The sequence below is a fragment of the Myzus persicae genome, unplaced genomic scaffold, assembly GCF_001856785.1.
Source record: "Myzus persicae strain clone G006 unplaced genomic scaffold, MPER_G0061.0, whole genome shotgun sequence".
NCBI classification, from domain to species: Eukaryota; Metazoa; Arthropoda; class Insecta; order Hemiptera; family Aphididae; genus Myzus; species Myzus persicae.
The window spans coordinates 1,441,109-1,453,819 of NW_019101024.1; the positions used below are offsets into that span (position 1 = coordinate 1,441,109).

At 32.1% G+C, this 12,711-nt stretch overlaps 1 protein-coding gene across 1 annotated transcript in view; it reads left to right on the plus strand.

The window, feature by feature from the left end:
- Nucleotides 1–5,614: 5,614 nt before the first annotated feature.
- Nucleotides 5,615–12,711, plus strand: part of LOC111027370 (ankyrin-3-like) — a gene marked incomplete at its 3' end in the record, with an annotated part of 64,070 nt that continues 56,973 nt past the window's right edge. Inside the window, exon 1 of the mRNA XM_022305739.1 lies at nucleotides 5,615–5,978. Within this exon, the coding sequence (XP_022161431.1) occupies nucleotides 5,946–5,978 (33 nt within the window). The remainder of the gene's footprint in view (nucleotides 5,979–12,711) is intronic.

The following is a 12,711-nucleotide window of genomic DNA, read 5'->3' on the forward strand; positions in this document are numbered from 1 at the left end:
GATAACTATTCATATTGGTATCTTCACCATCATAAACACCATTGTCTATTTATTTTTTACAACACATATAAACATTATCTAAGAAAAACTTATGATTTATGATGAACATAGTATTAAGAGGACCCCACACCCGTGTGCGTTGTCTCCGTCTTACAAACGTACAAAGTACAACATAGCAAAAACTGTTAGGCTATGTATGCTTTACCATGAGCATAATTAATACAGTAATTAATATTGTATTGTGGCTGGTAGCGTGGTTTTGGGGCAAAGTTCAATTTGTATAAGTCACGTATTGACTATTGGACTGTGATCGCAATAATAGTAATACTATTTGCTTAAAAGTTCAGCCATTGAGTATGTCGCGTATACCGTATACCATAACTAGTACTACCATAGATTTTTAATAGTTGCGTGTCTAACGCCTGACCAGCCAGCGACCACTACAATGCTGAATGAGTACAAAAAATAAATTGAGATTACTTGGCTGGAAAGAAGTATTCTGCAGTCCTCTCCTCAGTGCCTGTACCGTGTGTTCCGAAAATGGGGCACACAAAAAAGTCAATTTGTTGCGCATGCGCAAAATACATGAGTCAAACAACTGTAATTTATAGGAATTCATTATCCAACAGTCTGTATTCATGTACTTCTAACAAAATTTAAAAATATGAATAGGGTACCTATACTGAGACACACGTGAATTATGTACTTAGACCTAAGTTAGGTATTGTGTACTGTGTATATACTCTTTTTTTAGGGACACAGCACGGTATATATCTGAGTTTAATAATATAATGTGTACCACTCCGACACTCGAAAAGTACAGATGAGTGCGTATACCAACAAATTAATATTATCAACAATATATGCGTGTCTTTAGCCTAGTAATATACTATAATATATATATTATAATATAAAACGTTGATTAATTGTGTTGTGCGGTCGTTGTTCGTATTATTTTCAATTTTCGCCGTCGCCATTATATTATATTATTCTATACTTATCTATTGTACATTATCTTCACTATGGTCTCTGACATCATTATTATCATATGCTGAAGTTGTGGACATAATAACGTGCTGACGTGTTGTAGTCGGGGTGTATATAATAATGAAAACGAAAGCCTCGTCATGTTATTGTACGGTGGTGAGGGTACCGTAATATTATTATGCTTGTATAATATATATATGTAGAATAAGCACCTATAATACTATTATACGCGTGTGTTTATATTATTTTATCACTTTACCGTCGTAAAACGAAAACACACCCTGTCGATTATAATCCTGTGGAAAACCGCAGGCCATACAATATTATGTCGTGCTCGAATACACATCCGTCGCCTCAGTCTCATTAAAAATACTTTTCAAATACGCATTCAAACACTACTGTCTTTTAAAAGTATTTGAATATAAATACAAATACGTTTTATAAAGTCATAGGTACCTACTTTACAACCAATTTTTTTTGCAAATCTATGCATAAGCGAGCTAACAAGTTAAATAGAGTCCTATAAATCAAGTTTCCAAATTAATCAGTAAGGTGCAAGTTCCACCATCAAAAACGCTACTATAGATTTTAGGGGTCACGGGACTAAGGAGTCGAGTAAAATAAAAGTTGTAAACGAACTAGGTATAGAGTTAAAGCGCCCAACCCTCGTCATTATTAATAAAATACAATAACAATGAAACAAGTATAATATACATATTTTATAACTGCAAACTGCAGTAGATTTAGGTATCTATAAGCCTATGTTTAGATGTAAATGTTTATAATCTTATTAGACATAAATATATAATTATGTTTCTATATTTACTATAACTAGTGGTTGAAGAGGCTCAAGATAAGAGGAGGGATGCCCTTCATAATTTATATAGTCCTCATATTATATTGCTTAAACAGTCGTACAAAATAAATGGAGGGATAGAAAATATGAATTATAAAAGTGGAGAGATGCCATCTCACTATACTCCCCTACTTCGACCACTGATTATAACTAGGTCGATGAATCTTTTATGGGTCATCAAATATTCAGGACCAGCCTAGCCACTAAAGGGTCTAGGCACTGGGCAGGATTTTTTTGTTAATGGACTCAACCTAACTTTATGAAGTTATTAAATTATATGCATGCAATTTCAAGTAAAAATATAATTTTATAATTAATTTATATGAAATTAATCTCTATTTATTCTAAAATTATATAAAAAACGGGTAATTGGATAACGCTCTGCTGTGCTGTAAGGTCTTTGTGTCTAGAAAAGTCACTGTAATGGATGTGTTAAATTTGAATTCAATGATGAAATTATTGTATACAAAAAACAATTCTGATCGAAGATAGTTTGCCACTTTATAATATTACCTACTAAGTATTTTTATAATATTGTTGTGATTCTTGTATACTACAGCCTACAGGATGTTAAATTAATTTTTGAGGGAAAAATTGCATTTGAAAATGTTATTATGTGTGGGTATATAATATAATAATATATTTAAAAAGTTTCAAGTATCCACAAATAATACTTTTAAATTACAACAAAATAACTAAAGTCGTTATTATATGTTTAAATATTTAATTTCATCCAGATTTGAACTTAAAATATCAATTACAAAAATTCGTTTATATATATTTTTAAAATTTTTGGTTAGTACAGTGATTTATGAGAATATTTGTTTTAAATGTTCAATCCTTAACGCCAAAATGCGTTTATTTTAAACATTTTCATGGGTGTACCTATATAATATAATAATAAGATTAATTTACAAAAAACTCATTAATTTTTTTTATTAAAATCCTTGCATTTTTGACAAAAATATTCAACCTCCTCATTGTTGCGTTTTTTTAAAATTTGTTTTTTTTAGCGTTGTAATCAATGACTGAGCTTGTACCTATATATTTAAGTGACTTGTTTTGATGATCTGAGAATGGAGCAAAGATAGAAAATATAGGTAGTTACCTACCTAAAATTAGTCGAACCATACAAATAGTTTCAATATTTCAGCATTTGACTATTTTTCTAACACGGTCATTGCCACGAACTTGGTGAAGTACCGAACGACATGACCAGCATATTACCCATACTCGGGCTATACATGTGTATATACGCGTGGCTATTGAATATACACCGTCCTAAATCAAAATAGGCCAACTCCTTTTTTTTAAATATAGTTATTGTCTTGTCATTGAATCAGTATATTTCACTGAAATAAACGTCGACATTTATCACAAAGCCTATCGTATTTACGATAATCGTATCGAATGTCGGATCAAAACCCGTCAACACAGTTACTCCTATTATTTTTTACATGACGGCTACCATAGTTTCCATAATAGTTTATACCGCGAACAGAATTTGATATATTATGCATCTAGGTATACGTATACCACATTAGAGAGTGATTTGCCTGGTATTATATATAATATACCACAGCCGCTATGGGTTAGGTTAAGTTAGCTCTTCATTTTTTTTTCAAAACTCAACTAATATATATGTTTATATAACTATAAAATGTTAACTGGTTAAAAAATAAAAAATAAAAATACCACTAGATAATAATATTATAAGATTAAAGAGTGAATTTTTATGTTATTTAAAGTTTAAAGTATAATATAATGGTACCTATTTAGTAATATCACTAATACGATGCTTTAAAAAAATTTTAATTTTTGGATTTATATTCTATTAAAAACTGATAAAATATGCATTCATGTCATACTTTTTTTTTTTTGAACTGTGTTACTAGTATTTACTAAAATTAGGGAATTAAAAGGGCATTTATATGTAATTTAACTTTTAGTATTCATTATATTAAATTGTTAGATATAATACTTTATTATGATTCTGTGTATGATCCTGGTTTGAACATTATAGGTCATTTGTCATTGATAAACCATTTGATCGAACAGTGAATTACATCACAGTATACGATAGGACCTAGGACCATAGTGATTAAGATTACCAATTTAATTACCAAATTACCAAGTAGAAAGATCGATATAGATGCACACTAATTAGGTAATGTCTTAAACAAGTTAATGAACGATTTAAATCGTTATTTAATATTTTAAAATGGGTACATATTGTTTGTGTTATGACATAATTTCCCACTCGAGAAATGAACAGCTATATTTTATTTTTAAACAATATAATACAATACAACTAATACGAGTATATGAAAAATTAGCTATACATATTTAAGCCTCAAAAATATGCTAAAATATTATACAAACTATATTCTTTTCCACGAATTCTTTAGTCAACAGAGCATCCACAATTTTTACCACTGTTATTGAGCTGCCAAAAACCCAATAAATAAATAAATATTATGTGAAAACCTAAAATCTCTTCTCTAGTTCTAACCAAGTATACATCTCTCAGAAATGTTATCAACATGATTTAACAAATGTGTATATAGTATACGAATACGTCCTACACCGAATGTCCGAATTATTAATATTTAACAAGATATGTCGAGTTACAGTCAATAATAAAACTTGACTTAAACTCATCTTTGACTGACAACTGTACGTCTGTACATGAATATAATATGAGTAGACGCTCATCCTCGTCTACACAATCGTCGGTGTATAATAACGATTGCGCCCCCGAGACGAAATCGTTATTATTACTATTATTATTATTATACACCGTCGGTCAGACGCACTGGCGCTTAAGTACCGGTCTCGAGACGGAGGAAATAGAAAGAGAGACAGAGACAGAGAAAAGAGGCGAACGAGAGAAAATGAGAGCGAAAATGAAAACAAAATTGGATACGACAACCGCAGAGATCGCGTATCAGACCACACGTACGCACTCACGCTCCACCCCTAAGCCCGCATATACCTACCGTGTACTGCAGAGGTGCATACCTATATAATATGTACAGGGTGTCTCACGAGGGTTGTCGTGTTCGGATCAGTCTTTTTCGAACTCCAATCTTTGAAATACGATGTCGGCCGCTCGTTGTATGTATGTATAAATAGAGTTACGATGTATTCTGCTATTCTGCAATATAATTAAACAGGTCGTATGCAAGTATAACATAGAAGTTTTAGTGTTTTTTTGAAATTTGAAAAGTTTATACAGGTACAACACTCGTCTTGTGTTCTTGCCTCTCGGGATCTCTGTAGAAAACAAATTCGTGTAAATATTTCGAAGACAAATCGCCGATTTTCGTAAACAATATTCACACGGTCGCAGCAGAGTCTTGAAGTTTATTGGAAAAGGTGCGGCCTGTAGATAATAAGACGATGATTATACTTGGGTCTGGAAATTCGTTGGTATAAACCGGAATACAATTACGCGGTACCGGGATAACCACGTCAACGTACGGTGCAAACATCCCGGTACATTATTTTCACCGCGCCCGGTTGAACGAGCGAGCTTCTTGTTCTTGTAAGGTATTTATCGTATAATAACGATATTATATTATAGGTAATATACATCTATACCCATTACCACGGTAGCGGCGAACAGGTTTGCACGGGTACGGGAGAAGGAGAGTGAGGGAGAGAACGAAATCCCGCGAGACACCCTGTACACGCACTGCTGCAATATTTACACCGATCCGCGGGATCGATCACCGGCGGCGGCGCTTCTTCGCCGGATACACCGCCCCGGTGGTGGTGCGTGCTTAATTCGTTCGTCGCGTATTCGCGTATCTTTATCGCTATCGGCACCTCTAGACCGCACGCCCGCCGTGCGAGTTTGTTTTTTGCTAGTACGATTAATATACAAACATATCATAATATTATCATCATCGTTGTCGTCGTCGTCGTAGGTAAGCGTGATATTGAATCTAGTTAATAGACGGGTCGTACGCCACTCCGGAATCTGTACGGACAACGGTGGACCTTGGTGGCCCAGTCATGGCCTAAGCATATAAGAATATCGCAACCTAATATTGTTCCATACCAATAATCAGGCGGCCGCGCGGACTTCCGTTCCACCATGGAACAAGAAGAACCGGAAAAGCCGAAAAAAGTGAGTGAACAACATAATATACTAATCCTGTGTGTGTGTGTGTGTGAGAGTTAGATACTTAGATATTATATTATATTGGTGGAGGGTGTGCTCACAATATTATTATATTAGCTGGTATAATATGTGTGTAGGATTTTGTATCGGCTCGAGTACAACGCATTATCATCGGCTGTTGTGTTGGTATATAATATATTGTTTATTTTGATATTATATATAGGTACCTACCTATATACTTAGGTGCAATATTCGCATAGAGAAAACATTTACACTAAATAAGGTGTTGTGTATTTGGCATCATACAATATCGTACCCGTTAATCGTAATAAATTATAATAAATGATGAACAAAATATTGTATACAGTATACTGTAATATATTTATATACGACAGGCGGCGTCGGCGCGGGCGCGTTTTTATAGGGCGTATTCTCGACAACGATCGTATATTATGTGATAGGCACATCTCACACACCTATTTAATATATAATATATGTATACATATATATATATATATATATTATGTAGTAAGCGGTTTAGATACTGTGTGCGTATGAGTATAATATGTGAAGTAATTTAATTAAAATATTTTATAGTTTTTTAGTTCTGATATCGAACACAGTTTTATTGAATTATCAATCATTAAAATGTAATAATTATATAATATTAACTATTAGGCAAAACAAACGTAACTACCTACTGCATAATTATGCAAGTACAATATTATTCGCCTAGATACGTCTTGCTATAAAGTTTATACAGTGTAATTCTAATCCATATAGGTACAAGGTACCTATGCAATAAAAACAATTAGAATGCGTATACAATATATACATATTATTAAAGTTTAACTCTGGAGCTTATATAGAAAGAAATGTGTCCCCAAAAGAATATTATTGGAACGTTCTATTTAAAAACTATATTTTAATGTGTGTTGTAGTCGAAATAATTAAATAAATATTTTAAAAAAAACACTGTATGGCTATAATTCTAACCATCTGTCATCTATCTAATATTAAAGCAATACAAGCATAAAGCATATTATTATATAAATTTTACGGTGGTTGGAAATCCACCACTTTTGCTGTTGTGTATGAAATGTATGTATTTTCAGAAATGCCATATTCTAACATATTATATACTCCGTGACCTATTATACTTATACAAGACTGCCCTATTATTATACGTTTGGTTTTCTAAAAGATAGAAAAACGTCAATACGACTGCAGGGCTGTATATAATACGAAAGAGTAGGTTTATTTTCATCGTGGCCTCTTGCTTTTGGAAAAATTCATTCCAGTTCAAAATGCCATTCGTCTGTGAACAAATATTGTAGGACTTAGACACTTAGGTATCAATAAAATAATGTAGAGAAAAAACGTCAGCCCTTCATGATTTTCTGAATTTTTCAAATTCTGTTTGTAAGTACCAATGTTTTCTTCACGAAGTCTCGAATCTGTTTATTGCTCCATAAGCCAACGATATTTACAGAGGGTGAAAATTACATTTTGGAGGAGCTTAAAACTGTTGTTTAAATGCCACTCTCCTTTCTTGATTTAAAGATAAATCTTAGTAAGATGCCTTAGTCTTAAAAAAACAATTTCGAATTCAACGGTCTGTAATAACAATTGCAGAAAAATGTACCCATATAGTAATTAATATATTGTTTTATGTATGGCCGCCTCAGTTTAAATTGAATGCATAATGTATAAAAATGTTAATGTATACATACAAACAGACGTATACATGTTTCATGTAGGTTGTATAAGCTTTTATATTGTTTTATTGATTGTTTTAATAATATGTTATATAACGTCACTGCAGTATTCTTATTTTTTTGTTCAAATGTAGAAATGTCAACTCGTATACATGAAATACATTTTTGTATTAGGTACTTAATAACATGGAATTATTATTCATTTAAACCGTATTCCTATGGTTATAATATGTAATGCGATGTAATTCGAATTCTATCATGTATCTTATTCAGTAATATTATATTATATCTGTATGGGCTGTATGTAGGTACCTATATATTTATTTAAATATTTTTAAATTAAAAGTTTTTAATAACTTATAACATTAAACATTTAAATTAAAAATGTGTTGCTTAGTGTTATTCTTAGATTTTAATCGTATAATGGTGTGTAACTATAATTTATAATATCGAGTTGGCCAAATATATATCCGTTAAATTAAAGAAAAGGTATGATAAAAATAAAAAACCTAATCATAAAATATTTTTTAATTTTGTACGTTATTATATAATTGTCTATGTATAATATATATAATTGACATGGGTACCATCATAGGTTAAATCTTAATATACTGTTCAACAATTTAAATTAAAATAGATTTATTTTTAGTAGGTGTAAAATGTAAATGTGTAATTGGTAAAAAATATGTTATTTACTTAAACATTTCAATTTTTTAAAAATACTTTTTTTACTTGGATATTTTCTTTAATACTTATTAAAAGATATGTTAAGCTAGATTTGAGCAAGAAATAATTTCTCTTTAATTGTTTATTTACAAGTTGTTAAAAAAAATCCATATTCATTACATTTTCTAAATTTTCCTTAGAATGGCTAGAAATACACTGTGAGGGGAGGGGGGGGGACTAAAACGCACTAGGTACTTCGATGTTGATCAAATAATTATAGAAATTTAACTAATAATTTGTGGGTACTGGGTATTGATAAATCTCGGATTAGGTAGGTATATCTAGGTTATAGTCTTGACGATAATTAGTCCATCGATTGCTGATTGTTACATTTTTGGGTTTAGGATTTGATTATTATTTATTAATTACTAAGTGGTCTAAATATGGTATTTAGCCCCGAATAATCCTTAGGCACTTATTTAGTCTGAAAATGGGGTTTTTTGTTTATATCTGAGATTATGTTATAATAATCTTACAGTTTTATGATAGGTGTAGAAATAATTTTATTTTAATGAAGTAGAAATACTAATATTTTACCGTGGTATTGTCTATTGGTTTTTATGATAATATTAGCAATAGTTAACTTCCTCACAAACATAAAAACAATTAATATCCTGTAAATCTTAATAATATTTCATTCACATTTAATGGTAGAACATTTTAAAGAATGTTACAATTTTACTAAAATAAAAGTCTCTAATTGGTTTTGAGAGAAGGGTTAATGCTTCATATGCTAACCCCCCTATAATAAGTCAGTGCATAGATAAGAGAGTGATAAGAGAGTTTACTGTACTGCAGTGTTTCAACTAGACCTAACCTAACCGCAGGATTGGCCAAAAATTCATACATCAAGCAAGGTCCTATTTTATATATCACATATTTTTAACGAAACATAATATATAAGTAAATCAGTATCAGTATTTAAAATGTCCTGTATACAAACTGTTACAACAATTAGAGACTAATCAAAAACCAAGGTCTTCAAACCAATCTAAGATAATGTTGTCAACTTTAAATAAGTACGCGTACCATAAACGGTACCAAGGGAGGAGAATTTTTTTAGAATATTATAAAAAATCATAATGTTAGTATCTAATAGGAAAAATGTTGACTTTTAATAAAAATGCTGAATAAATTACTATAAATATTATAGGTGCCTTATGTGCCTATATTATACCTAGGTACATTTACGAATATTTTTTTAATATTTTGATGTTTTCTACTACACTGATTTAAAATATAATGGTCTCGAAAAAGTCATTAATCTTTTTATACATCTGTAATTTAACTAAGTTTTTCTGAACGTATAGGCTCAAATAAAAATTGGAGGGTATTAATGTCGAATAATAATGGCGGGGGNGGGGGGGGGGGGGGGTGAACAAACCGTTCGGTTGCGATGACGACACACCAAACAAAATGCACATCAGAAGACGAAAAAAAGAATCGTTGCAGGTGGCGACAACACCAAACTGAACAATAAAATAGACAATGCGGCGAGGGTTAGAAAGAATATGTTTTTTTTTATACTGTAAACAATATAGTAATAACGAAACTCTCAGACGACGAGAGACGCACCATTTATGCACGTGTACGTACACAAACGCAAATTAATTTATATTTATGAAAGGAGATCGATGTGGCAGCAGCATAGTTGAAAGCGACGTCGACGAATACGGACCATATTAAGTACTAAATAACTACCAAATGGTGCCCGAACGAGAGAAATATAAACGTAACACAAGAATAAAAACAAATTATTAGTTGAGGCGAAAGCTTGTGATTGTGTCCGACGACAACCAGTCGTGAGATTATATTCTTAAACTGCAAATGGCTTCATTATAATGATTTATTTTTCAAACCCACATTATGTTTTAAATAATGCTTTGAACTTTTAATGATAGATTTCCAACAATTTCATCTTAATATATAATCTTGTACATTTTTATTAACTTATGGGATTTTTTTATATCCACATGACATGTACAAATCAAGTTTCAAATTTTTGATCAACATTTGATGTGTCGGAAACTCAGAAAATAATACTTACCCGCATAATATAGAGATTAACTAAAAATAGACTATATTATAACAATTCGATTTTGTAAAGCTCTCACCCACGTAAAGAAAAATCGAAATTAATTTATCCGTAACCTACAAGTATTTTGCGGTAAATAATTTAATTATCTGCAGTGGTGAAAGTGGCGACGCTCGGTCTTCAGTCGATTACAATATAACAGTAAAATAGCGTAATATATAGCGATTAGCGAAGACGAAAGACAAAATTGTTGCAATGATTGCAGCTATAAATTATAATAGGTAGTTGTCTTATATGGTTATTAAACAAAAATTGTGTTATGTATCACACGAATAATCCTAGTCTCGTTTGTTACTTCGTCCAGTCCGTCCGGCCGCACGCTTGAAGAGAATTAGATGTATCGAAAAGAAAAATAAATCTACATTTTGTCCTGTACCTATGTTATAATATTATGACACTCACAACTGCAGCGTTTTCCTAGACCGTAATACGTGTAACGTACATATATAATATTAATTATTATAATTTATTGTGTTCGTCTCGATGATGGTGGAGGCGGTGGACATGTCTTCCTGTACGTAATCAGGTTCCTATAAGGCCCGAATACATAAGGTGTAAAGTTTATATTTATAATTTATCGTGACCATATTTAAAAATTAAAAACCAGGACTAAAATAATTTGAATAATTATTTTTATTTTTTAATACCTAGCTAATGGGTTCATAATTTTTAATTGAATTAACATTTATCCATTTCTTCAAACACTTTATTAGTGCACTTTTTTCATTCATTTTGATGTTGATTGTTCTGATTGCATGCGTGTCACTTAATTACAATTTTCTATATATTATATTACGGCACCGTGATTTGAGATTATACCTACCAAATATCAATGTAATATCATTGTGTTTACGAGAAATCGATTTTTATCATCGGTCCGACAATGTTTCAACCGACGACTTGTTTATAATACCGGGAGAGCCATCGATAGTATGTATAGGTGTATAAATTAGGACCTATGTCCTATACCTATAAAATACATGCACATCTGCATCAGCGTCTGTGTGCATAATATATATTATAATTGTGTTCGTCTCGTCGGCGGCCGGACACGTAGTCTTCCTCTCCGACGTGGTCCTCGAATACCTAAGGCGTAAAGTTTATATTTATCGGTCTATTTTTACGGACCTGCGTGCACCGGCGTCGCGCGCGCGCGTTCACGCACACATGGACACGGTTATATCCGCGCGTACGAATATAATCAAGGAGAGAAATATATTCGTCTGTGCGCGTATATTATTATCGTCATAAAAGTTTACACGAATCATCCGTCGGGACTCCCGAGATTTGCGTCGCCGGACCGACCAAACACGATCAAATGCGCATGCCGCGGGTGCGTTGAACGATCGTCGCCAACCACATATTACTATTCAAATTTTATTATTTTAGCAGAGCCGACTGTTTTTTGATATCTTATAGTGGACCCCGACGAAAAGATAAACGACAGCAGATCGATTATTCCGTCGAAAACGTAAATCGTTCGGTTTTTGCTTCCTTTCAGTTTCGCCTTTTTTTTTTACCGTGTATCATCTCATTTTCTCTGTCGCGCGTCGCTCTCCGACGTGCACACAATAATAATAATAATAATAATCATCATTATATAAAATACACGCGCGCTCGGATATACACCGCACACGCGGGCGTTGACATTGACCGAGCGATTAAATAATAATAATTTTTATTATTATGAACAACAATAAGAAAATCCCATCCGTTCTCAACGTCAACGTAAGTAACTACCACAATGTATAGTATTATGAGTATCAGAGTACATCCACACTTGTATTCAAGTATTTGTGAGTACATTCACAATATAACATTATAATATATTTTTATTTTTATTTTTATAATACGCTCGTATAGGTCGGCTATAAAAATATAATGTACCTAGATACCTGAAAACTTATACTAACCTAACACGGTATATAGGTACCTAATATTATATTAGATACGTCTTTAAATTGTGCGTCGTATACCCTCTAATCTGCGTGGTTATTAATTGTATTGTATATCTTGTCGTCACCGACAACGCGCAACAGTTATATTATAAACGTTATTATGAATATGTATAAATGTAACGATAATAATATTATGTCCACCAAGTACCTCCGCTTACAATATGTCCAAGGCCCAAGCCCACCATGCTCGTGTTTTCGTGTTGAGTAGTGTAATTTTATTGCATTTCGAATTCCGTTGACGG